Here is a 24,262-nt window from a genome sequence, read left to right on the forward strand (position 1 = left end):
TAAAAACAGTGAAGGGCCTGGAGGGCAGGAGATGTGAGGAGTGTCTGCAGCCCCTGGGTTTGCCCAGCCCAGAGAACGGAAGCTGAGGGGAGGCCTGATAGCGGCTGCAGCTCCTCACAGGGAGTGGAGGGCAGTGCTGAGCTCTGCTCTGTGGCAGCAACAGGCCTGAGGGAACGGCATGGAGCTGTGTTGGGGGGAGTATCTGGGGGTGAGGAAAAGGGTCTGCCCCAGAGGGCTTTGGGCATGGCACAGCTCCCCAGGGCAGTGGGCATGGCCCTGAGCTGCTGTGGCTCAGAGAGCAGCACTCTCAGAGACAAGGTTTGGGTTTGGGTGGTCTGTGTGGAGCCAGGAGTTGGATTCAATGACTGTTATGGTCCCCTCCCAACGCACGGTATTCTGTGATTCAGCTTTTGTAGTAGAAAGAATGCTGTTTTTCCTTACAGATCTTCAAAAGTCATTTTGTGGCAGTGGTCTGTGAAGCTGAGGATATAGTTTGCAGTTAGAAAGCCCCATATGACATAAGCAGTATCAGCTTATATAATGCACTTAAGAAGCTGAACTACAGTTTGCTTATAATTGTGTACTTGTGAAATGTCTGCCATGTATTTGCTGTGATTTTGATTGTGAACAGAACCCAGCTTTCAGCTGAAATTCATTCCCACTAACCTCTTTTAGGAATATTCATATTTTATTGTCCTATGCTGAGTAAACAGCAAGTCAGACAATGTGTATTTGTCCTGATTAAACATACTTACATTTACCCTATCTCAACTGATTATATTAAAGTATGAGACAAAACTGAATACTCTTCTTGCTGCTTCCTCCACTGTGTAAGTAGAAGATCATGTTTCTATTTATCCGTGATGTTATGCTTCTCTGTCTCTGTGACTAGGTCTAAAGTGTGGCGTGAATTCTTTATCCGTATAGTGTGATGGTGGCTTGCAAGTGATGAAAAGCAGTTTCCTTTATGCAAATATCCATCTTCGTTAATGCTGTCAGACAGCAAGTGTGATATCCAGGGAATACAGGTCACTTTGTGGGTTACTGATAATGTAATCTGTTTTCCAAAAATAAATGAAATGAATCTTTGTATCTGTAGCCATCAGATGTACGTAAGCTAAAGGGAAGCAGTTAAGTCAGACCCTATACATGTGAATTCAAAGGAAAAATCAGACGAGAATTTGGAACAAAATCTTTTCTGATTAATTAGACTCATTGAAGAAGCATCATGATTTGTTGCAGAGACTTTCACAGATTAAGTATCTTATCTAAGCTGAAGGACTGATATTTACTTCAAACATTCCCTTGGTGAGCAATTCCTACATGGCCTTTTTCAGCAGACCATTATGTATAGTAGTAGGTAACTTAATTTTTAAAAGCAGCATTAAGAAAAGCTTATTTAAAAAAAAAAAAAAAAAAAAAAAAAAAAAAAGTGTTAACAAATGCTACTCTTCTTTTTTCATGGATGACTTTTTCTTAGATGTTTGCTTTACCTTTCTGAGTAAAATGAAGAAAATGTGTGAAAAGGTAATTCTATTTTTAATAGATGAGGTGCCACAACACAGACTGAAATATTCCCTAGCACTTACCACTTACATCTTTCAAAAGTTAATGACAAGTTAAAATTGAAAGGAGGTGCAATAGTTCTATTTGTAGGGAGTTGCCACAGGAGCTGTGAATCTTTTTAAAGATTCCAAGACGTGCAAAAAGACCCCTTCTTCCATGTACTCAACCTTTCCGCAGGCATTTCCAATCAAAGTCTAGGCATTTTGGTGCCTCCATTTCCAAAAGATCTGTTTTTGCTGTAGTTTTTGCCAAAGTCTGATTTATGCTGTCCAGCCCAGTCTGCTTTTCTATAGTTTTGCTCTTTTGCTATCTTGTTCTCACGTCAGGCAAAGATGGTGGTGCCTCCTATGGCTTCTGCGTACTTGAGCAGCAAAAGAAGTGCAGCTGAAGGCACTTCAGAAGCCCCTTCATATACCTATAGAAGAGCACCAGTCAGGTCTTTCATTCCTGATTTGATTATGTGTGTAACCACATTCACACAGCCTTTGTATACTTCTGTCAGTTGCCCCAGTCATGTTGTACACATTTATATCTTCATCCAGCTATGTGTATTTGTAGCTTGATTCATAGAGCTTTGTGCATATGGCTGATATATTCCTCCTTTAGAAACGTTAGAAACAACAACCTTCTGCCTGCCAGACCAGGCAGAACAAAGCTGTTCAGACCTCTTGTACATCCTATATATCATCCTCACTGCAGAAGAAATGTAATTGTTTGTTATAGATACCATCTTTTTATCTCAGTGAATTATTGAGGCTAACAATTTAATTGAAGGTCACTTCTTATTACTAAGAGCTTTACAACTGAGCCCAAAATAGGAAGACTTTGGGGCTAGTTTCTGTATATCAGGTATAGGCAAGGATCATAGGTGAGCATTTATAGACCCACTTTAAATCAAAACTAATTTCTGTTCATTTGTTTTATCTTTAATTTTTGTGGTTGTTTTAATACAGGAATTGCCAAAACAGGCAGCAAATTATGTATTTCATTGGTCAAATAGCAAGAACGATGCTAGCATCACAGTAAGGTTTTTCAGCTCCTGTCACTCTCATGCCTCTTCTGTAAAACTTGTGATTGTACCTTTATATTGCTGACCACCTGAGTTCTGTCCTGGAGCAAATTGTTGCTATGTCATGTTACACTTCCTGTATTGTACAGCTTTTCCTGCCTTTATAAGGCATGTCAATGTTTACTTCCTGTGCAAATTGAATGACAGTTGTCCAGTAAGACATTGTTAGCTGCTTAAATAATGGCAAGTATATTCCTCCACATGCTGCTTCTTGTTGCAAATATATCTTTTTGAACATGAGGACTGTGAAGTATTTCTGATATCTGTGCTTACAAAACTTGTGAATTTTCTGGAGGGGTGCTTTGTGATCTTCACAGAAGAAATAACTCAGTCTCTTCTTTTGTCCTAGTTTAGACTTGGATCTCTGAAGCTACAGAAGGTTTCACATCCAGCTGATGTGGTTAAAGAGCTGATTGGCTATTGTCTGGACTGCTTAGGAGGACTCCAGGTGAAAAATGAGCACCTGCAAAAAGAAAATGAGAGGCTTTTCTGTGATTTGAGTGATGTTGAGAAAAGGTAAGTTTGAAAGGCTGTTTGCAAGACATTCTTGAGAAAATCACACACATTTGTAGTACTCAGAGGGTGATGAGACCCTGGCATGGACTGCCTAGAGAAGCCGAGAATGACTCACCCCTGAAGGCGGTCAGGGTCGGGTTGAGTGGGGCCCTAGGCAGCATCATCTGGTGGGGGGCAACCTGCTCGTGGCAGGAAAATTGGAACTAAATGATCCTTGAGGTCCACTCCGACCTAGCCATTCAGTGTGGGCTTTGCTGATGGATACATTTTGAGTCATATAATGAAAAATGCATATGTTATTTTTTTGATCGAGGAGAGTTCTGCACCTAAATGCAGCGTATGGGGTCTTCTTCCTATGTCAAAGATAAGACTGATATCCCAGATCATGCATTAAAGCTGTTTTTAACTTTATGTTGTGAAAAACAAAGTCCCCTTTTCTGCAGAATCCTTTCCACTCTTCTCAGCAAGGCGGTGTTTTTCTTCCCCTTCTGTAATGCTTATGGCTAGCACTTCAAATCATTGACAGTTTTGACTGGTTAGGAAGTTGCCATTGCTTTAATCTGGTCTGTGGAAGCAACCAGAATAGAAAATGAGGATGCTGTTATAGGAAAAAGAACCATGCGGGTTATTTCATTAATTACCATTTCATTTATGATCTGAATTGCCTGGTACTGCACACTGCAGTGAAGTCATCTATGCCTACTTTAGCTAGTATAAAGTGGTTAGCATGTAAAAGTCAGAGATTTATCTTGGCTTTGTGTAGCTTTATCTGAAGAACCATGTTTAGGAAGATTGATGAAAGCATGTAGGTAATTGGTGTTAATTTATCTTGAAAAGGAGAGCTAGGTTTTGGAAAGAGTTAGCTTTGTTTCTCTCTCATTAAAGTGAGTAACAGTTTTTTCCTGACAATCTCCCTGACAAGCATATGGCGTTCCTAAATAGTGTTTTGCAGCCTAACAGTGTATCAAACAATGGTGTATTGTATAACCAGTATGCAGCACTGTGTTACACACTAATGTGTAATAGGCATTAGTGCTTATATCAATTTCCATGGTGGTGTACCACTTTTAAAGAGTAACCCCAAAGAAAAATTCGCAGTTGCCTGACAACCTTTGCTCTGTAAAGCAATGTATTCAAGGCTTTGAAAAAATGTTGGTTTTTCTCCAGTGTGTTTATATCTTGATAGTAAAAACATGATTTTTCAAAATAAATCCTGAAGGTTGTGCCATCATCAAACTTTGACCATGCCCCCTAAATAGAGTATAAAAATAATTTTTGTCCAAACATTAGATTTTTCTCTTCTTTTTTTCTTGCCTCAGCCCAGTTTACTATGCTGCCTCATTTCTGTTTTAGCCTCAGTTGCTGTGCCCAAGTTGCTGAAAATTTAGTGGATCTGCACAAAATCTTTGCCTGTGGTTGCTCACAAGAGTATTTCAAGTTTCACATTCTGTATTGCGTTTGTGGTTGAGAATTAAAAAAAAGCAAGTATGAAGCATATGGTAGGAGAATAGCTCTCCCTCTCTTGCTTGAAACCAAGGCAAATCAGCTCAAATTCACTTTGCTTAAAGTTGCTCACTTCAGGACATTATTAGAATCAAAACAGAGTGCAGACTTGCAAGGTCTTTTTTGTTCAATTTGAGTAGAATAATAAGAATGGAGAACTAGATGGAATAATTCAGTCACCTCTTTTCCACTTTCCCACTCTAATTTTCTGACAGCCATAAAAGTTTAATGAGCTCAGCTCAGCAGCTTCGAAAAATCCTAATCCTTTAGTGTTCCTGGTTTACCTGAAAGCTCTTTCCATAGCCTCAGTAAAATGATTAACAAGTTTCATTCAAGAAGTTAAATCTGCCTCGTGAGCAGTTTGTAGACTAAATGCCAACCCTGGTCTGCTGTTGGCAATTGCCTGAATGTACAAGCTGCTCCAAAAGTAATGTCTCCTTTATGAGGTTCACCTGTGACATCAGAGGCAGATTTTGGTGCTAAGGCAATAGAGACTGAACCTTCCTACCAATATTTAACTATATTTTCTATATTTTGCTTCCATATGACAGATGGCAGCAGAGGGGGAGTCTGACAAAATGGTGTCTGACATGGAAGTGTGGTTGAAGCAAAAATGTGTCATTGCATTCTTCCATGTGGAAAAGAATGGCACCCATCAACATTCACTGATGCTTGCTGAATGTTGATGGAGACCACAGAATGGATGTGAGCGCAGTGAGGTGATGGGTGGTGCATTTCATCAGTGGTTACAAAAGTGTGTCACCTTCACTGGTGCCAGTTGTTACAATCATAGCATGCAGGCTCTTGTGCACTGCTAGTGAAAATGTACAGCTAATGGTGGTGACTATGCTGACAAATAGTGTTTTGTAGCTGAGAATTTGAGTGGTGTTATTGCGCTCTTTGTATCTTATGGTATTTCCATAGAAATAAATAGGAAGCATTATTTTCAGAGTGACCCATGTATATGAGATAATCCACTCATCTGTGTACGGCTTGCTATTGTCAGCAGTTTGCTGACATCTCCAGGAATGGCTTCTGCTACTTCCCTCGGGATTTAGGTCCATATAAAGGAAAAAGTCAGGATAACACTAAAAATCCTTTTGAAAAGAAATCGTCTGCATCCTCATCCTAATTGCTAAATTACTTAGGTTATCTACTCAGAGCTGTGTGGTGTCTGATGTTTTGAGCGTTCCTGACAGAAGATATACCATCTTTAATTTTCATTGTCTTTGTCCTTCTGGTGATTGAAGGGTAGGATTTTACCTGGCAGAAGCTTTTCCTATTTTTAGGAAATGACTGTATGTAGATAACATCAGCATTAAAGTTTCTGGATAGCTGAACTGTGCTGCTTTTGATCTGTAAACATAAAATAAATACTTCTAAGACAGGACCTGGTAAGCTGTAAATAAAAAAGCTATAGAAATTTTCAAAAGGATTATTCTGACTATGTTGCAGAACAGTATGTTTATTTGTGGGTGTGTGTGTATGAACACCTCAGAGGTGGATGAATTAAAGTATCAAAGCAGGATAGCTGTAGCTTTTATTTCATGTAGATAATTAAGGTAATAAATGTAAAACAGTAACAACCTTTAACAAAATAATTTGTTGGTGAATAAAGCGTAAGTTAAATACTTGTGTGTGATATTTATTTCTTATCAAGCATCTAAAATTAGGGTAGGCAAACCAAAATCAAAATACCTACAAATTGATGTTGTGGTCAGCTATAGTGACAATATGTTTAAACCACAGACAACTTATAAAAATGCAGCTTAGGTAGCTTGGCACTTGAAATTGACGCTTCAGCAAGAGCTCATTGAAATTCCATACCAACACCAGTGCTGGGGGAAGGGAGGTGTGAATCTGAAGTGTAGTAAGAAGGTGCCATGAGAGCAGCAATTATTTTAGAGCATGAAGGACAAGGATACATAGGTAGCATATTTCGAGTATTGGAGTGTGTAAAATGCATAAATGTCAACCAGTTACATAGTTCATGCTAATTTTTATTAAGCATATATGATCTTTGCATTTAGGCAGTACAGAAGGACTGAACAGGTGCATTATTTTCTGAATTACTCATGATAACCATTCTTAATACTAGCTGTTTTGTGTAGCATGTGCAATTTTTTAGATGGATATTGACTTGTATGACTGGTTCACCAAAAGCACTGCACTTGTATAAAAGACAGATCTTAAAAGTAGAAAACATAAAGCATGTGCAAATAAGAGTCACCCCATTCTAGCCATTAACTGCTGTTTATTTTCATTATACTTGAAAGTTGTCTTTGAGATAAGTAGCTCCTTTGTCTGATCTATGGAGATTGTATTTTGGTGAGACAAATCACGCACAGGCTCAAGCATGTGACAAATTGCAATGAAAGGTTGTATTTGTAACTGATGAGGTATTGCAATGAAACCCAGCCAGCTTTGCTTAGTGGTACATAATTCAGGTAATGCATGCCTGAGTGAATCCTAAAGGCTGTACCAAGCTGCAGCCAGAGCCACCCCCTCGAACACACACATTTGTATTGCAATCAGTGCATCCCTGTTCTCAAGCAGCAGAAGTTTGCTACATTTTTAGGTATTGTGTGCCCCATAATATTATTACTTAAAGCCAAATGACTTGCACGTGTATCATTACTGTGAAACTATATCACACTTGCCATTTTGTTGAAAGCTATGCCAGTTAAATGTCTGTATGTGAGGAATATATATATGCATGAATTCCTTTAAACAACTTTTTTTTTTTTAAAAAAAAGAAAAAGTATGTCGACATGAATGAAAATATTCATGTATAATTAAGTAATGACATTCTGCAAGTTGATTTTACCTGCTATGTCCTTCCAACAAGAACACTTAATATTTTCTTGCACGCATACAGGGAGTGTGTATTTTAAGATGCTCTTATTTTGTTCTAGAGCATCAAGGAGCCAGCTAATCTTGCAATAGGTTCTTTGCTTCTTAATGTCCAGGCAGTATCAAATGTACTCCATTGAGGTTGTTACATGGATTTTCATCAGAAGATAACTTTACAGGATTCAAAGGACTTCATTGGAGTTATCTTACTTGGCACCGTTTTGGCCAAGCAATGAAAATGTCTTAATGTAGCAGTTTGAATCAACCTCAGCTGCTCTGCCGTTGCCCAGTTCACGGGGAAAGTAAAGGAACAGCAGTAAACACTTCCTTCACTTAAAATGTTTGTGCAGGGGAGATGGGAGTTTTCTGAAGCACTTGATACATCTAGGATCACCATACTGAACAAAAATATATTTTCCATTTTTAAATGTATGGAAGTAATTAATTTCAAGCATGTAAATGACAATTTGCCCAATTATTGCATTTTATTTTTTTTAATCTCTTTTTCTTTGATAAGTGTGAGGCAATCCCTGTCCTTACCTTTCTTCTTCTGTGAGTTAGTCAAGGCATGCCTGGGCCCTGTATTAGGTTTTATGGTCCTTTGTGCTTTGATATTTTGTCTGTTTGTTCACCACTAAACAGTTAACTTTCCTTTAATAGGTGGAAAGCCTCCTGATACTTGATTAGTACGTATGATCTTTCATTTAGGAATTATTGAACCGATCTATATGGTAATGATGTTCTGTTATTTGCATTTAAATTAGATGAATTATTTATCAAGTGTGTCCCTAAAGCATTGCACTGTAGGCTTAATACTTCATGAGATTATTTTCTGTTGTTTTTCTTCTTACATCATGTATGGTTTTGATCTACAAATGAAATAATCAGAATTTATATAGCAAGTATGTTGAAATTTTTTATCTTATAAATTAATATTTTTAAAATCTGTTATGCATATGTGTTTAATTCCAAAAAAACCCTTCTAAATTTTTTTCACTATATTTGCACAGGCTGGTGAAAAGGATGCTGTTTATAAGTTACTACTGTTTGAAGTAATAGAAGTAGTTATCTTAATCATTGAGATCATCAAGATGTTTACTTGTTATCATCTGCTATTGAAATATTTCGGTTCAACCCAAGGATTAAAAAAGTTATAAAATACTGGAATAACTAAATGAGCATTAATATATAATAAACATTAATTGAAAGTCACTTTCTTCAGTGTTCTTGTATTTATTTATATCCCAGTTTTGCCTTTCCTAAAGCTCAGTATACATACACATTCCTAATTTTAAAAAACAACTGTCCTTCATTCTGTTGAAATTCACTTACCTACAGATGCACATTAAACTTTTAAAAACACAGAGATTTTTTTTTTGCTCTGAAAATTCTTGACGTCTTTAAAACCATTTTCACATAATTTTGTAAAAAATTTAATCCCAACAAGTAATTCTGACTGGTTCAGGAATATGGCTTCCACTGCCCATAAGATTTCAGCTTCGTAGCTCTTGGAAATAGAGACCACCATACTAGAGTTTTTAGTTTTTTTGCCTTTGAATGAAAAAAAGGATTACTGGTGCTATTAAGTGTTGCTCCAGTGCCCTGCTGAGTTTCTGCACGCGGCTGTTCAGCAGAGCAAGGCACGCTCAGTTGCTGATGAAAAACAAGTGAATCGACATCTGTATCAGCCACATCTGTATGGGTGTATCTGCATGAGTGGTCTGGAGTGTATGTTGGGTGCCTTGGCCTGACTCTGAGTTCTGTTTCTTATTTTTTTGTTTTGGGGGAAATTTTTGTTTTTCTCCTTCTCAAGTGTGTTTCAAGTCAGAGTATGTAGGACAGGTTTGGTGCCTGTCAAGCTTAATTGTATCTTTTTGTAATCTCATTATGTGTATCCTGCTAAGCAATGCCCACTCTATGAATTCAGCACTGAAACGAAAGAGCAGTTGTGCCTACTTAACTTTGAGTTGCCTGAGAGACGTGTAAGAATCTATTAAATGTATATATATATAAAGAGAAAATTTCCCCATGAAATGCTGTTCTTCGGGTAGTGAAGTTCATTGCACATTTCTATGAAAAAAGCTGCTTCTGGCCTGTTTCAGTTGAAAGATGCTGAACTAGTTATGCAATGTATATTATGGGAGTTTATTAGGAAGGCTGTCCTCAAAACTGAATTTTCTTCCAAAAAACGCACAAATTTTTAAAAAGAAATGATGTGATGCATAAGGTAAGCAACAGTTTGTTTTATCTTGTAGGCTGGAAAAATGTGTAGAAGCTAAAGAAGAACTGGAGGCAGATCTTTATAATCGGTTTGTTTTGGTGCTGAATGAAAAGAAGACGAAGATAAGAAACTTGCAGAAATTGTTGAATGAAGCTAAAGAATCTGCACTGGATACCCAATGTACAAGGTATCTCCTGATTTCCCTGAGACACTTGGTGTCACATCTGGCACATGTTTTGGTTCTGTTACTTTAGCCATAGCATTGGATGATAGTTCTTTCTGGCAAAGTTCTTGGTTATCCAAACAGTGCTGTTACTCATGAGAGCAGAGGATTCTTTGGAGAGTTATTGCAAATAGCAACATATTGTTTTGGGCTCTATAGCACATAAATAAATATTAATTGAATCTCTCCTCTACAGTATTCTATTAGGGTGCAGTTGATTTTTCCAAACATTGTGCCATTCCTAGAGGTGGTATTTTTGTATGCTTTCTTCTCCAATTCTTTGATCCTTCTTCTTCTTTGGGAAACAAAAACATCTAAATTTCCATGTTTTTATGTGCTTTTAATTTTAAAAGTAGACTAAGAATTTTTCTTATGCTACAACATGCTTCTGTTTACCATTTTTATGTAGCCTTGTTTTATATCTGCTTTTCTAATCTGTCCTTCAACCTGATTAATCTAGGTGTATTAAGCATAACTCTGGGGACTCCATGTTGACTTGTATCAACTTGCATTGTCTCTAACACAGTTCAGAAAAGATCATTTGTCAGAGATAGTAGAGGGAATATGAACTTTTTTTCTGTTCCCTTTCTTCCTAGGGATAGTATGGCTACAACACAGATGGCAACAGAGAAAGAAGATGACTATGATGGCAGCACTGAGGAAGAAAGTGAAAATTTAATTCAGTCCTCATTACCATCAGGTAAGGCAGAATGTACTGTCTTTGGGGAATATAATGAGGAGAACAATCACTTCATAAAAATAAGCCCTAATGAAGACAAAATACTACCTGACAAGCTACTCAATGACAAGCCAACCTGTAAGCCTTAAAAATATCTCTCTTTGAGAAGAGTATAATACTGGCATATTCAAATTAAAGAGAGGTAGTTTAAATGCATATTGCATGAGTGAAAGTGCTGTCTTTTCTTCCAAAATGACAAATTGCATGCTTTGCAGAACTAATTGCAGTCTAATGGTACCTGAACTATCAACAGTTTAATTTTAAATTCCAGGAATCTTGATGCATATCTGGTAACTGCTAAAATGTAAAATCAAGTTTCAGCAATGTTTAAAAAGGGGAAAGAGGTTTAACTGCAATTAATTAAATAAATAAATAAAAGCTGTACACTCATTTTGCATCATAAAATGGAATAAAAATGTATTTATAGCAGAATTAAGAACTTGCATATGAACCTTTGTCCTTGTGACGGTGCTCACAAAATTCAGTTTGACTGAGTTTTCTCATACTGGTAAAGTATGTGGGCAACAATAGCCCGCTCTACAGTATAAGATATTTATATGTGAATCATAAGAAATTTTCTGCAAAGTAGAAAGAATCTGCAAGATGAATGCTATCAGTGTTCTAAAACTTCAATAGCACTTGCCATATAGTTATGATAAACTTCTGCTCAGATCTAATAGGCTCTTCGACTGGTGCTTTCTATTTCTACTATAGATGAAGGTAATCAAGAACAATAAACAACTGTTTAGCATGCAATTGGGAAGTAGAAATGTCCAAGGCCCTGACAGAAGTGGTATTAGAATTTGTAAGTCGTAAGTTTGTTTGTTGAGGACTTTCTAATCTAATATAAAGCAGGCAGAGCTTCAGACAAATGCAGAAAATAAGCAGAGATTCTACAGCTATGAAAATAAATGGTTTTGTATTGGCATGTGATCTTTAGTTCAGAAAACATTTATTTCAAGTAATTTTTTGTAAGCTCAGATAACACTGAGAGTAATACTTCTTACTTAGTGAAAACACAAGGGAAGTAAAAAAATACTGATTCTTTTGAAAGGTTCCATAGGAGTTAACTAGCTCGAGGAGCTGTCTGGGACAGACAAATGATTTCAAAGAACAGAAACGAAACTCTACCGCTCAAGCTATAATGAGGGTCTGAACTGATCAGTATTGTTGGAAAAAACAGCAAGTGCATTTTTATTTTCACTAAAGTTTCAACTTAAAATTGAGGGTTAAATTAAAAGAAAAAAGTTTTCACTTTCCTCCTCAGTGCTGCCATCGTGGTCATCTTCTTTGTTGCCATCCGTATTGTAGCTATACTATCCCTAGGAAGAAAGAAAACAGAGAAAAAACTCATGTTTCCCTGTACTATCTGAGAAAAATTATATTTATTTCTGCCCTGTCTTAGAGAGATGCAAGCTGACACAAGTCAACATGGAGTCCCCATGGTTATGCCTAATACACCTAGAATGATCAGGTAGACGGGCAGATTAAAATATCAGATATTTTAAAAGTTGTAAAAAAAAAGTGCTTTCTGTTGCCTTTGAGAGATATAGTTCTTTGATAGTGACTAAAGAGTTCTTTCAATTGCAAGAACTATTTCTTAGTTTTTAGTACACTTTTTCTGGAATGTTTGGAGCACTTAAGGGATTCCTGGTGATTTGGAAAAGAAGCTGCCAATATTGACCGAAAGAAAAAGTAAATTAAATGATATATTCAATTATGGGTGTATGACTCAGATGTTGGTCTGAGGCGAATGTCAGAGCACGTCTTAATGAAGAAAAATATCAAGAAAAAGAATAAAAATGGTTAGTTCCAATCCTTGTGCAGGTGCAGAAACTGGTGAATGCAATCTAGATACTTGTGTGTTCTGTAATGAGATTACCAACAGGGTGAAGAAGATAAAAAGAGAAAATAATGGATTTTGACTTCTGTAGGATATCATTCTGTGCCACATTTTGTTCAAGAAACTGGAATGTGGAAATTAACCTAGTAGATGGCATATAGATTCTCAAACAAGGTAATATGTCTATCTGAAAATACAAATGGAAAATTATCATTCTTATTTATACATTATGAAGTTGAAGATAATTTATATAAACCAATTTGCATTTGTGAAGCACTGGCTGTAATCTTACTGCATGTACTCTTAACACAGTGTAATGCAAAGATTTCCAATGCTTTGATAGCTACTATTCTTTGCTTGAGAAGACTAGCAATGTCTCAAGCTTTGCTTGGTCCAGTCCCTTTTACTACATAAAGATGGGTACCCCTGAGTATTGTCTCTTTGCCTTCCCCTTGCAGACTCATAGAGCAAGTCCAAGAGCTTGTTGGACAGCTTTTGCATCCTGCTTCATATCGCACCCATTGTGGGACTGTAGCAGTGCTGTGCCTGACCTTGCAGCTTAAAACTTGGCCACATTAGTTCATATAGTCTTTGCCTGACCTGCTATAAGTTTGTGTCTTCCCAGTTCTACCTGCTGGTAGGGGCTACTTTGGGGAATAAAGAATGAGCAATGAGTGATTTAAAAAAGTGGAATACAAGTGAACTGTGTGATTCTTGAATAAAAATATGACTTTGCCCCTTGACACAGGAATGCATCAAATTTGAGCATCCAGACCTGAAAGAAGGGGACAGTAACATAGTGATGACATTGAAGGGACTGGCAAATGATTTACATGAAATACTGAGACAAATTTTTGACAGCCATGGTGGTCATGTTCTAAAAGAAACTGCAAGTGAGACATTATGATAGAAGATTAATTCTAGTGTAATTAGTTCTCATGTAATTGATGATAGATCTAGAGGGAATGGCTTCAAGCTGCACCAGGGGAGATTCAGGCTGGACATCAGGAAATACTACTTCTCTGAAAGAGTGATCGGGCAGTGGAATGGGCTGTCCAGGGAGGTGGTGGAGTCACCGATGCTGGAGGTGTTCAAGGAATGTTTGGACGTTGTCTTAAGGGCTATGGTTTAGTGAGAACTATTGGTGATAGGTGGATGGTTGGACTGGATGATCTTGTAGGTCTTTTCCAACCTTGATGGCTCTGTGATGGATGGTCTTTCCATCCAGCTGTTATTAATTAACTTGACTAACTGCAAATTGACACCTTCTCTGAAAATACTCAAGACCTGTCTAGGCACTTTCTTGTAACCTACTTTAGCAGGTAGATTGGACTTGATCTCCAGAGATCCCTTCCAGTCCATATGATTTTGTGATTCTGTGATACAATGAACAGTCGAATTGTAGAAGGAAGCCTCCTTTTCTCATCTACATAAAGACATTTACTCATGCTTGAACTTTCATCCAGGCTCTCAGATAAGTTTGCAACTTCTGCGCAGCAGCTGGTTGCATTTATCTGCTTAGCTTTGCAGAAACGTTGTGTAAGGACATTTTTCCTACAATAATGATTAATCTGTAACTAAAAGTTTTCTTAAAAATTTAGAGGTTTGGCACTTGTAGTAACATTAGAAGGTATGATTTATGGTTTGCTTTTCGATGGCAGTCTACTTCATGACTTAGATCCAAAATCAACTGAAATATGCTAATTATTGTCTCAAGTCCATATACTGATGCTATTAATGATGAACAAATTTAGATTGGATTGCAAGTTATTAGTAAATAGAACACCCTGGAAAACATAAGATATTTATAAGAAGTACAAGGTTTATAAGTAATGCTATGTATTTTTCTGTACAACTTTGCTCTCCGGTCTGTGTGCATGAGGTACATTTCTTTGGTGCATTGGTTAGTATTGTGATTACAAGACTGAAAAACACAATCAGCTCATATGTTCACTGCATTTTAGTGAATTCTTAAGCAGCAGCTAGAAATGGTGTGCCAGGGCCTTATAAATGGCTATGAACTTCTGTTGGAGAGATTTTCCCCTCTAGAAGGACAGGAAGGAAATCCTCCTGCTATTGGAGAGTTCTTCAGAAATAGGGACATTTGGATGTTTCCTGGGGCTGGGTAGAGGTTGTTTTCATTTTGTTTTTTAAAGTTTGGTAAGATAAGAACTGGGCCATGGAAAACTGAGATACGGTTGTTGCTTTAACTATTGATAGTTCATCAAAGTTCCACTAACTTCATAGGTTCCTCTCATTTGGTACTTGTGATGTGCTCTTTAGCACCATCTCTTTTCTTTAGCTCCTCCTTCACATGTTGCTTCCAGGCTTGTACCTTCCAGGGTTGCTCCTTAATCAAAGGTCTGATATTTTGTTTAGCTTGATAAGTGTCTGGTGTTTTAAGGTTCATCATTCTTGTTTGGGTCCTATGATGGCAGAAAGAATTATATACACAGAGATGAGAAGCATCTGGAGCAGGCTTGAACAGATTACAGAAAGATATTGATTGGGGTAAGACTTTGAAAGATCCTCAGTTCTTTTCATATTCCTTTGTTAACACAATCTGTTTAAAACTAAAAATTAAAAAAAAAAAAAAAAATTAAAAAAAAAAATCTGAAAATTGCCAGTCTTTTTGACCCCTGTATTTCTGTTAGCCCACAAGACTGATGTGGTGACTCAGTTAGCATGAAGCCACACACCGAGGCAGGAAGCTTCTGTTGCTGAGTGACGCAGAAACACTTACTGTAATTAAGGACAGCCCAGAGAACATACCAGCTGTGGTCTCAGTTCATCACATCGATTTCTTTTTCAATTATAATTTTTACTCTTATTTGGTCTAGCTCTGAGTATTTTCTCCTAGAAGGCTTAAAAAGACAGTAAGACTATCAGACTAAGAAAACAACATTTGAAGTCATGACTAGCAATCATGTCTATGTTAGATGAATGAAGTCCTTTTGTTAACTGTGAAAAATATTTCTGTGCTCCGTATGGCAGGAAGATATTAAAACAGAAATAAGTATTGAGTACCCTCTCTCCTTACTTCCAAGGAAACTGAAATGTAGACAAGGGCTAAAAGTTTTCCTTTTTGCAGGGTTTGGAAGATTACCTGAGAAAGGATGGTTATTCCTTTATCTAGGAATGTGATGAAATTGAGGGATAGATATTATATACTGTACTCTATATAGATGTGAATGATAATGTGTCAGGAGAAGATAAGCAATAGAAAAAAAAATTGTAATTGATTGCTCTTATTTTCAGTTATAATGCTATTAACTGTGGCTGTCTAAAAGAGGCTACTGGGCACCAATCTGTAGTCAGCTTGCTTTCTCTCTACTTAATTTTCTCTTGCCCATGAAATCCTTAGTGATACTTCATATTAAAATTGGTGGAAGTGATTGCTCTTTAGGATTCAGTAGGACCTCACGGCCCCTGCATGGCATTTTTATGTTCTGTGCTTGCTGCCATCCACATGGAAATGTTCTATATCATGTGAATTCTAGAACACACAATACTCAGACATTTCTGAATGTTTCCTTATGGGGACCAAATTAGTTTTAATAAGCTCTCAGTAATGCTTCAAATAAATAAGAGTGAGCACCTTGCCATTTTTCACTTTTTAATATGCACATATTCTCTTCTTCTTCATTTACGGTCTTGCTTAAGGATTAAATGTTGTGCCTTCAAGAGGCTATGGCCATTTAAGTTTAATTAGTTCACTTGTGTAGTCCAAGCCACCAATAGCTTGATGCTTCTGGTTAATAAGCTTTGATCAAAGTTATTTTAAAAAATGCCTATTATAGCAGCACCCAACTGTGCTGTGTGGTTGAAGTTCCATCTGTCAAAGCTTCCTCTTCAAAGCCTATTTTAAGTAGTTTTAGAACTTGGACATTTTAATTGACTCTGGGCTTAAATTATTATTTTAATTTTTTTTTTTTTTTTTTGTCAAGCTATAATTGGAAATGGCTAGTCTGAAAGAATAATCTCATTTCCCTTTCCCTTAAAGCTGTTTATCTGAAACATTGCTACAGATCCACTTTTTTTCCATAACCTGATGTTTTTATGCATGTAAGATGTCTATGCTTGCCCAGAGGCTTCCCATCCATGTTATACCAGACATCCTGGTCAAAATACTGTCAAAGTAAAAATGGCAATGTTCTGTGTCTCTTTAAAAAATCTGTTACAAATATTATACTGAGAGGCATTATTAAGGTTTTACTTTAAAATATCATTCTGAAAATTATCAAAAGTGTGCACAGCTATGCTTCTTAGTATACATGTGTCAGTACATGAAGTAACATAGCTGAATATGGTTGCCTTTAAATGAATCAATATATTCAGGGAAGGGTACAGAATCACAATGATATAATATTAATAGATTTATGCCTTGACAATACTACTGTGGATTACTTTTTCATTACTGATCAAACGAGTCACCACACTGTAGGTTAGAAGCAATGGCGTTATCTAGTATCAAGAATAAAAACTTTTTTTTTTTTTTTTTTTTTTTTTGACTTGTGCATTGGCAACACACTACTTAATGTTAAGTATAAAGGAACTCTGCTTCTTTGGTGGGCTGTATTTTTTTAATGTGTAATTAAGGTTCTGTTCGAATCATTGCCACTTTAAGTGTCAGATTCAAGTTTAATTGTAAGGTGAATTTTAGAATCATTACAGATTTAAAGTCCACGTATAGTGCACTTCTATGCGTATTGCTGTATTTTGTCTCCCCACATAATAACAAAGATGGTTTACATAATGCAATATTATAAATTTGGAGCTGGGTGGAATTACTGTACGTTTTTACTTTGGGTTTTATATATCCCTGCACACATTAACAAATAACTTGAAGTTCCAATCATTTAAAAATACCTCAATTAATGAAGCTGTATTTTTATTAGTTTTATGTTCTGCCATGAATAGGCTTTCCACCAAAGGAAGTAAGCCAGCTTTATTTTTGTACCCAGCTTGCTAGAGTTCTAATGTTCCTTCTGGTTATCTTGAAACTTTGTTTTACTTAGCTGTGACTTGAGAGCCTAAACTGCTAAACTGCATTAGAAGAGAAAAAAAAGAGTCAGTGATATAAATGCTTGCTGTATCTTTGTGAGTACTGATGAGTTCCTATGGGACAGGTAAAGGCAAGGTCGAGCCTCCTTCTGTTCTTGCTCGTATTTCACAACGATCTGACATGTACCAAACAGGCTGCAATTAGAGAACAGCTTGACATAAATTCTGTGACTGGATGTGCATTTTCACTGGACATGCACATTCTGATACTGATTTCCTTTGCAAAATCCTGTAACTTGACCATCTGCCAGGCAGCATTATTTCAATATGACCCTTTTTTTGTTTTCTATCCTTCGTGAACTACAGAAGACCTATTTCAACTCACATTGGAAGAGAATGTAATTCATTAGTTGTGAAATCAGAGCATTAGTGGTGCTAGAATAGTGCTACTAATACCCCTTCACTGTTTTATCTTCCTTTAGTAAATAGTTAAAAAGCAACTGTTTATCAAGTAAATAGGAAACTTCTGCTAGTGATCAGCAACCTTCTTGTGTTATTCCCCATTCTAATAATGTTGTTTGTTCTTGTGCTCTTAGGGTACTGACTCTTTATGCATTTGTTTAGTATCCAGCATAATGGTCTTCTGGGGATCCGTTGTATTTAAAAATTAGTGATAATTATTATTCTTTTACCAAAATATACTTCAGTACATGTACTACAGAAGATAGAAACAGTAGAATGCAACATACAGTAAAGACATTATTTTATTTTTACATATGCTGCACCTGATTCATTGTGCACTCATACCATGGACCTGGTTTAAAAAATTCTTACAGTTGCAGGTCATAAATTGGTTTACATGGAGGTACAGGCAGAGGTTCATTTTCCCTCTTGAGTGTCATTCTGGAAAAGTAAAACAAATAGAGACTTTTTATTTTATTTCTGATGTTTTTTATTGTGATATGGTCTGTCTTTAGCATACATTCTTATAGTGCCTAATTTAATATTTTTCATTTTATTTTCAGTTCACATCATTTATTTATGGTAGTTTTCTTGCATGTTTACAATGACAGGTATTTGTTTTTATGGCTGAATGGTTTTAAAATGTAGATAAATGTAGATAATTCAGAGAGGAAGGCAAGACATCAAATATTTTTTCATATTATGTAGAAATCAAATAAAACAGTTCACATGATAATAGCACAATACATTTGTGTTCTTTTCTCACTTGGAAATATGGACATACTTTAGAAGGATTTGTCTTGGTTTTAGCAGTATCAACTCGTGGAGAAATGTTCTTTCATCAAAGAGAAGCATTGGTTCTTGAGAAAAATAGCTCCTGCAGGAGTACTGATAGTGAGTTTCTATAACGCTGAATGTTTGGATAAAAGCTCTTATCTTTACCTATTGAATAGTCTGCCTATCAGTGGCAACAAACAAAGCCCGGATGCTGCTGACTCTTGCAGACCTGGGAATTCTGTGTTCAGCAAGGAGCACATTCAAGCTAAGTTTCCTGGCTTAACTTGAAACTTCTGGTTATGTGCATAACTTGAAACATCTCTTCCCATTTTAATATGTATAGATGATATACATTGTGCTTCACATGTGTTTCGTCATGACTGGTGGTAACATAAGCAACCAAAATTTTCCACTGCTTTTTACTTAGGTTAATTTTAGGTACAATAACAAGCTTCCAGTTCTGAAGTTAAAATGTTTCTGTTCCCTAGCAAAATACCAGAAAGGCATTTACTCAGGCTACCTGTCTAACATTCTCTTAAATTACTTCCTATCTGTATTACAATGTCTTATTTGACACTGCAAGCAGTGTATCTTGATTAACAGCTGGGATACTGAAGATTGTACTATAACATATGGCAATTTCCTTGATTTATTTCTGGTACAGGTGAAAGTATGCATCTTTACTTCATTTTACTTGATTTAACTTGACTTTTTCTCAACCTGACTTTATGCTCTGGTTCTGGTACGTATTTGCTAGACTGAAGAGTTAGCTTCTCCAATTGGGTATGCTTCTTGTACCCAATGTTTGTATCCTGATATCCCATAAGTACTTGACTAGAAATTTAATTCAGACCTACAGAAACATGCAAAACATTCCTACTATGTAAAATAAGAATAGAAAATGACTTTTTTTTTCCTTTTTGTCCTTTAAAAAGACTTTGATTAAGAAGGAGAAAATCCTTTTGCTCTGTAGGCTAAAGCTTGCAAATGTAATACATAGATTGCTGTGTGGGAGTTTTATTTTTTCCTTCTTTCCTCCTTCTTTTCTCCTTTATGTTTATTGTTTTACTGGGCATTGTTACTGTTTATGTACATCTCAAGTGACAGATTCAGTCACAAATAATTTCCTTTTTATCCTTTAGGTTTTATTTTAAAAGTAGCACATATTTCAGTTTAAAAACTGTTGAGAGTGAAATGATATAGGGATGAAAATTGTTTTAGGACAAGGTGCTTTAGTTGATAAAAGCTCTATTTGCAAATTCACAGAAAAAGTTTTATACAATGTTAGATTTCTTGGATGGCAGTTTTGTTGAGCATTATACTGGAAAACTGAGAAACTCCTTTTCATTGTAATGATGAAAGGCTCTCTTTCAGGACAGCTTTCTTCAGTCTGCATAAGCCTACATGCATTGCCATACAAGTTTCATGTAAAATATTGTACATTTGTAAAATCTTAGTGGGAAATGAAAAAATGGCTTTAAAATAATTCAGAGACAGTAGATAAATGAAGTCTAATTATTACTGCGTCATTTTTATAGTTATTAATATTTGTATAGTCTGCTTGTTTTCAAAGTTTAACCCAAGCCTGTTGATTTATACTCCTTTTTGCCAACAGGCAAAATTAACTCATAAAGAAGATATTATTTAAAAAGCTTGTCTTAGAGAAGATCAAATATTATGTTACATACTCTGAGAGACAGCTTTATTCAAGTGTGACCTGATGGAGGAAAGAGATGTTTTGAAATCTAAAGCTGCCAGCAGCATCTTAGTAGTTTTGACTTACTGTATAAATTAATGGGAATGATGCCTAATTGAGAATATGATAAACTGATAAACTCTGTCTTCTATTTTTGTATTAATTTGATGGAGAACAGAGAGAGAGAATGTACATTCTCGCGTTTACAAATCCCTCCCTTTACTCACATATTTATGTTTTATTTATTTAATTCTCATAAGACATAAATAATGTGACAGATCCTCTCACCTTCTATGAATAGCCAACAGTTAATTCACAGGAGTCAGAGCTTCACATATAAGAAGAAAGGTGTAAAAAAAGCCCTCTAATATTTTGCGGTATGTATTTTAATACATGATTGTTTTTACTCTAAATAGATTAAATCCCTGATGCCTAATTATTCATATAAAATGATGATTAAGTTCGTTCACTCTGGATATAACTCTTCTGTCTTAGAAACTGAAGACCTAACTTTTCTTAATAAAGGATAGATTTAAATAAACACAATATTAGAGAAATGATCTTCTGAAACTTGTTATCCCCAGTTCACATCTCTTAACTAGTGACAAGTCTTAACTAATGTGAGATAGCAGTTAGTGGGTGTGATCATGACCGCCTAAGACTAATTATCATACTGAAGTCACTGGGTCTTCTTTTGTATTCCTCACTCATTTAAATTTTTCCCAATAAGCTATCTCCAGAGACAAGATGCTAACCTTTTCTTCCTTTGTACTTCATAAAATTATCTTACAGATCATCTATCTTAAGACCTTCTTAAAACAATTCATTTATAACTTATATTCATTACCAAGTGTGAAAAAGAAACACACTACTACTCTCTTCATCCAAAGAATGTTGGGTTGGTTAGTGAGCTGCTCAATACTTCTGCAGCCATTCTTCTATGAATTTATGGACATATTTGGATAGCTGAATATAAATTAAAACAGGTACCTATTTTTAAATGTGTGTTGTGGGGTCTTTTTTCTTTTAAGGAATATTAATTAGAACTAGCATTATGGAGTGTATGGAGAGTATAATCAACATTTTAAGCTGCTGGCTATTTCTTCTCCTCTTAACCACATATCTGTAAGGAATCTACTTATTTCAAGAAGGAAAGTAGTCTGGAGCTATGGGAGTGTGCTTCTACACACAGCTCTGTTCCAGTAATGGAGACTTTTGATCTGCCATGTTTGTTTGTTTCACTAAACTATTGATTCTGCTTGTACATGTTATTCTCTAGACTTCCATGCACTGATTCTGTATGTTACAGCTATCTCCAAGTCAGTAAGGGAAAAGCATGGCTTGTTTGGGCTCTATGAGCTACTGTCTCAGTCAGAAAAAAATGACTCTTTTAATCTATGGCTGTGAGTCAAATTCTCACAAGGATACACATTACTTAGGTTCCTAAGAGAGAAGGGTCAGGTCATGAATATCTGATTGCCAACAATTTCCTTAAGACCCTTCCTGGGAAATGTGTGGCAGGTGATTTGAAAGCCATTGGAGTATGAGCTTCAAGTTGCACCATGTAAAGCAGAGTTGTTAATCCAATTTGTAACCTCCTGTAGTCCTTGCATAAGAATGTTATGGGAATTCTAGTGCTCTCAGTTGATGAAACAAAATTAAAATAGCATTAAGCATTTTCATGTTATGTGAATGCACCTTATTTGATGAAGATTTTAGAATAATTTAAAACAAAATATATGAAAATTTGCATTCAAAGTGAAGCATTTTCTGTCGTTGAAGGCAGTTTACTTCATTACATCTCAGTGAATATTAACTTCTGTAGTTACACAGAAAACCTGGTCTTTCTTAGAAACAGTATTGATAATATTGATAACTAAATGCGTCTCTAGTTGCTCATCACTCCTGCTTAAAGTCAAAACACATATTTTTTGCAGTCATTTCATTTAAACAAGTCTTCATGAATTTTGATAGAAATGAAGGGTTTTTTGCTATTATATTCTTTCTTTAAGATGTGAATAAACAATGTAGATTATAAAGCCACTTAGTCACTTCCCACAGCTGAGGAGACATGGAAGGAGTATGTGTCATAGCAAAAATTTGGGACAGCTCTCTGAGAAGTGAGTTGCTGGCTTCTTGTATCCTAAATCAATGTATGCCAAAGGATTTGTAAATGAGGCAGATAGCCAATATGATTTCATATATTGAAGTATATTCGAATAAATTTTATGCTAGGGAATCTAATTGCAGGAGTATGTGCACGAAGAAGAAGAGCTTAAAGGGGTGAACCTTCCTGAATAGCTTACTGAATTGCTGTTTCTCAACATCAGTTACCTTTTATGAGTCATTGGATATACTTTTTGAGTAGAGTGTTTGTCCTGGTCTTCCGTGATTTTGGATTTTTAGATGTGAAAGCTTTGCAGATTTTTTTCTAGGTATTTTTGGAAAAAAAAGAAATGTTGACATATAAAACAAAATCGGTGTTACCAATAGGATACTTGGTGCTGGATGCAGGATATGTTTGCCCATTTATTTTAAAAATAAACCTTGAGATGGCTAGAATACAACTATTTGTAGGTCTGCAATGTCTATGGTTATTACCTGACTGCTTTTGTTGGGGTAGAAGTGCAACACAGTACAACACGTCACTTTGCCTGTAGCCACAGTGCTAAACAAAGCCTGGCAAAAAGAGCTTTTCATTTGACAAAATCATCTGCCTTAGATCATCTTGTGTATTAGTTGCTTGGCATCAGCTTTCATCTCCATTCAAAGATGAATCCTTATCCACAGCTTATTCAAACACTGCTCCTTCCTTCAAATTAGCATTTAAAGCATTCTATTCATCTCAATCCTTGGCAAAGGTCTGTCACTTATTCACAGTTTGCTTTAACTGAGGCAGATTGTAGGCTGTCTGAGAACACAATTCCCTGATTTCCTTATTTAACAGCAAATCTGAGTCACAGTACCTAGTGCTCACTTGTTTCCAACTGTGTAGCAAGGTGTGCTTAATAAACATCCCTACAAAACAGGAGTATGTGTTTGTGCACTAGTTTGGTGAGAAGTGATTCTTTATGTGGGGGGTTAAAAACATGATATTTATCCTCCAACTGAAGCTTCTGGTAAGTTATTTCTGAATTGAATCCAGTTTTGTTCAGCAAAAATGACCAACTCAAATGTTGCCAGCTAACTTGATTTTAAAAAGAAAATTCTAACTGGTATACCTTAGCCCAATTGTTTAAAATAAATTTATGCTACTAACAGGTGAGTTATCATGTGGATACAGCACCCAGTTTAAGCCAAGAACCCTGGCTGAATGGTTATCACCGATGCAGTGAGGTAAATGAATGGTGATTTATCACTGATTTCTGCTGGCAAGACTCTTGTCTTCAGAGTGTTAGGGTTGTGTGGAAAAAACAAGTGGCGGGTTTTCAGAAATGTTACTGAAATGATCATTTTGTTTAGTGCAGTTTGTATGCAGTAGTATTCCGCCATTGGAGTTGAAATGCCTTTTTTTCTGTCCAACCTAAGCCTCCCCTCCTTGAGTTTGAAACCGTTTCCCCTTGTCCTATCACAACAGGCCCTGCTAATGAGTCTGTCCCCTTCTTTCTTATAGCCACCCTTCACTGAAAGGCTATTCTCAGGTCTCCCCAAAGCCTTCTCTTCTCCAGGCTGAACAGTCTTGGCTCTCAACCTGTCCTTGCAGGAGAGGTACTCCATCCTTTATAATGTTTTTGTGGTCATCCTCTGGTGGCACTCCAACAGATTCAAGGACTAGATGTAAAGTGTGGAT

At 36.3% G+C, this 24,262-nt stretch overlaps 1 protein-coding gene across 1 annotated transcript in view; it reads left to right on the forward strand.

Annotated features, from left to right (window-relative positions):
• Positions 1 to 24,262, forward strand: part of XRCC4 (X-ray repair cross complementing 4) — a gene marked incomplete at both ends in the record, with an annotated part of 153,045 nt that overhangs the window by 52,190 nt on the left and 76,593 nt on the right. Inside the window, 3 exons of the mRNA XM_079548881.1 lie at positions 2,985 to 3,151; positions 9,763 to 9,915; positions 10,548 to 10,651. Of these exons, the coding sequence (XP_079405007.1) occupies positions 2,985 to 3,151; positions 9,763 to 9,915; positions 10,548 to 10,651 (424 nt within the window). The remainder of the gene's footprint in view (positions 1 to 2,984; positions 3,152 to 9,762; positions 9,916 to 10,547; positions 10,652 to 24,262) is intronic.

The sequence above is a fragment of the Tetrao urogallus genome, assembly GCF_951394365.1.
Source record: "Tetrao urogallus genome assembly, chromosome: Z".
NCBI lineage: Eukaryota > Metazoa > Chordata > Aves > Galliformes > Phasianidae > Tetrao > Tetrao urogallus.